This window comes from Condylostylus longicornis, unplaced genomic scaffold (genome assembly GCF_029603195.1).
Source record: "Condylostylus longicornis isolate FDR11 unplaced genomic scaffold, ASM2960319v2 ptg000473l, whole genome shotgun sequence".
Lineage (NCBI taxonomy): Eukaryota > Metazoa > Arthropoda > Insecta > Diptera > Dolichopodidae > Condylostylus > Condylostylus longicornis.
The window spans coordinates 1-3,987 of NW_026578431.1; the positions used below are offsets into that span (position 1 = coordinate 1).

The 3,987-nt window shown below is 47.5% G+C and overlaps 1 protein-coding gene across 1 annotated transcript; it reads left to right on the top strand.

Moving 5' to 3' along the window:
* Positions 1-512: 512 nt before the first annotated feature.
* On the top strand, positions 513-1,857 carry LOC129617270 (uncharacterized; the record flags this gene model as incomplete). The annotated part of the gene is made up of 3 exons (XM_055532600.1): positions 513-1,058; positions 1,125-1,489; positions 1,557-1,857. Coding segments are annotated over 3 exons (1,212 nt in total), but the record flags the coding sequence as incomplete, so codon positions are not given.
* Between the last annotated feature and the right edge of the window lie 2,130 nt (positions 1,858-3,987).

A 3,987-nucleotide genomic window follows, 5' to 3' on the forward strand; every position in this document is an offset into this window, starting at 1 on the left:
CCAAAGGGGGCGGAGCGTATCTTTATGCTAATCAGATTGGATGTGATGGTGTGTGTTGCTGATTTTCAGATCCATAAAAGCATTTTAAATGCCTTTACGATAATGATAGTAGTGACTTATGCTTTCCAGGTGGCCGTCTTTACTTCGATGGTTCCGCGTTGGTTGCTGTAAATGGAAATGTCGTTGAGATTGCCCCGCAATTTAGCCTTCGAGAAGTCGAAGTAATCAGCGCGACCATCAATATTGACACCGTTAGATCATTCCGCTGCAGGACAACATCCTTGAGGGCTCAGGTGCATTTCCAGAAAATGTCTCTCCCTCCATTGTGGATCTCGTTGCAGGCATCCCACGCAACAGTTCATTTCCAGCGTGTCTCAGTTCAATTTTCGCTGGCTCCTTCTTCAGACGTCCCTTGCTTTTTGTCTTCACCGCGTGTGAGTTGATAGCGACCTTTCTGTAGATTTCTCTCACGTTGGCTCAGCCACAACTCCTGTATCTTCTCTCGTTTCTAGTCCCCAATCCAGATTGCGGAGCCGATGCAAGAGATTGCTAGCGGTCCCTCTTGCTGGTTGTGGGATTATCTGCGACGCTCAGGGGCGTCTGGATTCTTCGTTCCACTTTCTGGTGGAGCTGATTCTGCTGCTGTCGTCACGATTGTTGGCGCTATGGCCCAGGAAGTTTGTACCGCTATGGAAGCCGGGGACGAATGTCAGTGCCATTTCACATCATCATCTTATCTGTCAGTGTTTCTTATCCAGTTTGTCATTAGCGAAGTTGAGAGAGTGACTCGAATGTCACGAGAGAAGGAAGGATTTCCCAAGCAGCCTGCTGCTCTTTGCAACATTCTCCTGCACACGTGTTTTATGGGGTCAACAAATTCATCATCGTCAACACGACAAGCAGCGACTGCTTTGGCGGAAGAGATTGGAGCGTTCCATTTCTCAATCGCAATCGATTCGGTTGTCAGCGCGTTTCTGAGTGTGTTCCAGCTGGTTGCTGGTAGAATTCCAAAGTATTCGTTGTTTGGCGGAACTCCAGCAGAAGATTTGGCACTCCAGGTAAGCACACTATTTATGGAACAGATTTCTTTGGACTTTTACTTCTTTGGACTTCCATTTGTTCAGAATATCCAAGCACGTATTCGAATGGTGTTCAGCTATTTGTTCTCCTCCTTGCTTCCCTGGATTCGTTCTAAAACGGGATACTTGTTGGTGTTGGGAACTGGGAATGTGGATGAGGCACTGAGGGGCTATCTGACTAAATACGATTGTTCGAGCGCTGATATCAATCCAATCGGCTCAATCAGCAAAGTTGATCTAAGAGCATTTCTTAGGTGGTCTGTTGTGAACTTGGGATACAACAGCTTAATAGATATCGTAAACGCACAACCGACAGCAGAGTTGCGACCAATTGATGAAGCAACAACGGGGAAGGAAGTTCACACGCAGACAGATGAAGACGACATGGGTCTGACATACGAGGAACTTGGGTAAGGGAATCCGATCTGTGACACACGGGACTGCATCTCATGTATTTATTATTTTTGCGCTTGATAGAATTTTCGGAAAACTGCGGAAGGTTTTGCGCTGTGGTCCTGTTTCGATGATGCGCTCGCTTGCACTCACTGAGAAAAGTCCCTTCTCTCAGTTGAGTCTCGCAGAAGTCGCCGGAAAAGTGAAGCATTTCTTCAGCTGCTATGCGAGCAATCGACACAAAATGACCACATTGACTCCATCATATCATGCTGAAGCGTACAGTCCTGACGACAACCGTTTCGACCATCGGCAGTTTTTGTATCCACCATTCGAGACACAATTTGCTAAAATCGACGAAATTGTTTCTGGTGCTCCTCAATGATTCTCAAGTTTTTTTCAACACAAAAAAATTATTTTTACTGAACTCTTTGCAGAATATCAACAATATAAAGTGCCTACCTTACGAAGGATTATCAGTGCCTAGCTGCTAGTGCTCACAGCATGAGGGCGATGAAAAGCATGCTGCCATTTTGGCGGACACTATTTGCGATGACAGGAACAATAATTTTGGGTGAATGGTTGTTGTTTTGTTGTTGTTTCCGCGTGGCTTGAAGTCTGCAGCTCTTAAGCTCGTTTCAAACACCTCCGAATTGCCTTCACGCTTGGCACTCTCAACTTCTTTCCATTCGCAATAATTCGCAATAGAAGTTCTTCTTCGTCGAGTCATAAATACACTTCTTTTTTATCCCCTTGGAAAGCCGGAGTTGTTGCCTTTGCTCTTGTTCAGCTCTGCGAACTGCCCTTCGAATCGGCTTAAATTTGCCCAAGGTGCGACACTTGATGAAATGCACATGAATACGACGAGCCATAAGATCAAGCTGGTTGGAAATCAAAGCGTTTCCTGCAACAGGCAAGTTATAGGCATTCCTCACCCCTAAGAAAAGGCGCATAATAGTAAAAGCTGGAAGTCTGTGCTCACAGTGCTGATGCACAAGCAACCAATTGTGAGGAGCTCATTCCACCAGAAGGTGGGGCTGCATGGCGCTCCAGCACATTCATCTCGCTCTTCTTTAACATGCGCAACGCAGTGTAGTAAAATGGAAATCGTTTCCATAGTTCCCCAGCGCCATCTCTATCAGCTTTGTGAATTCCGAATCATCTATCAAAGCGGTTTCTTTCCCAAAGTTAGCACCTATTGCCCTCACTGTGGCCCACTCCTCGGTCGTTAGAAAGACCGGAGATGCTCGCACTGTCTCGAAGAAGACTAGAAGGCACGTCCTCCCCGACAGAGCCAAATGGCTTGTCAAGTGGGTGTACACTTCCTTGTTTCGGATGAATTCTTTCAAAGCAGTTCGACCCTGGCGGTTCGGATAATGAAACGACACCGCCAGATCCCTTTTGAACGACCAAATGTCCGTCAGAAGACGTCGAGCCTTTCTCATCAAATGAATTCTGGAATTTCCCGATGTTCACGCGATAGGAACAAACCACTCGGGGACTCTAACAAAGCAGTCGTTAAGATTTTAGAAACGTTGCACCCGGCTGCTAAACCTCTTACATGCACCTCCTATGCCTTTTTTTTTCGCCCATTCTTTCTCGCTCTTTTTGTTCTCCACGAAACGAGTTATAACCAACCAACACCAAACCAATTTAACTTAATGATGCTCGCTGTCGCGCTCTTCGGCCTCATTACGACGGCAACGGTTCTTTGCCGAACCATGTCCTTTGCGATAAGTACCCTAAGGGGCTTATTCAAACTCGCTCTCCTTCTCTTTCAGGTGACAACGGCGGTGTTCATCACCTTTGCTCTCTGCGCTATTACCCACACGTTCGTCCCCGTGCTCCCCTGGACTACAACCGCCCGCGACCTTCTCTTCCAGTCAACTCGGTGGTCCCTTGCGACGCTGGCTACCTCCGATCATCTGGAACGCTGCCTCGTCCACTACCACCAGCTCGCTGAAGCCTGCACCACCCATGTGTTCCCTCACATCCCATCGGTAGGTTGCTCTCTACTCCTTCTCATCTTCGTTTACAGCTCGCTCGAACATTTCTCGACCTCGCTTCTCGCCGTTGTGTCCGCTTTGACTGGCGCAGTCTCAACTGTTACCCCGACTCTCTGCCTCTATCCTCGCCAGCTCTACCTCCAACTTTCTAGCATACGTTAACACGAAGAGTGGTGGACGTTGTGGGCACAGTCAAAGCAACGACACTAGCAACCCTCAACAGACTCCAGCCAAGACAACAGCCTCAACAGAATCATCCATACACCACACCTCGTCTCCTCCCACCCAACAAACTCCCACTACAAGAGCAGCTATCTCTAACACATCCTCCCACCTTTCTACACCTTCTCACCAAGGCACTTTCGCTGCTTCATCCATCCAATCACTGAACTTAGAACTCTCCTCTCTCCTCTCCAATCCTTCCACTACCACACAACAACAAATCAACACCCTCTTCACCGCCATCCAACTCTTAAACATGAAAATCCAACTTCTCACCAATTCTCCAA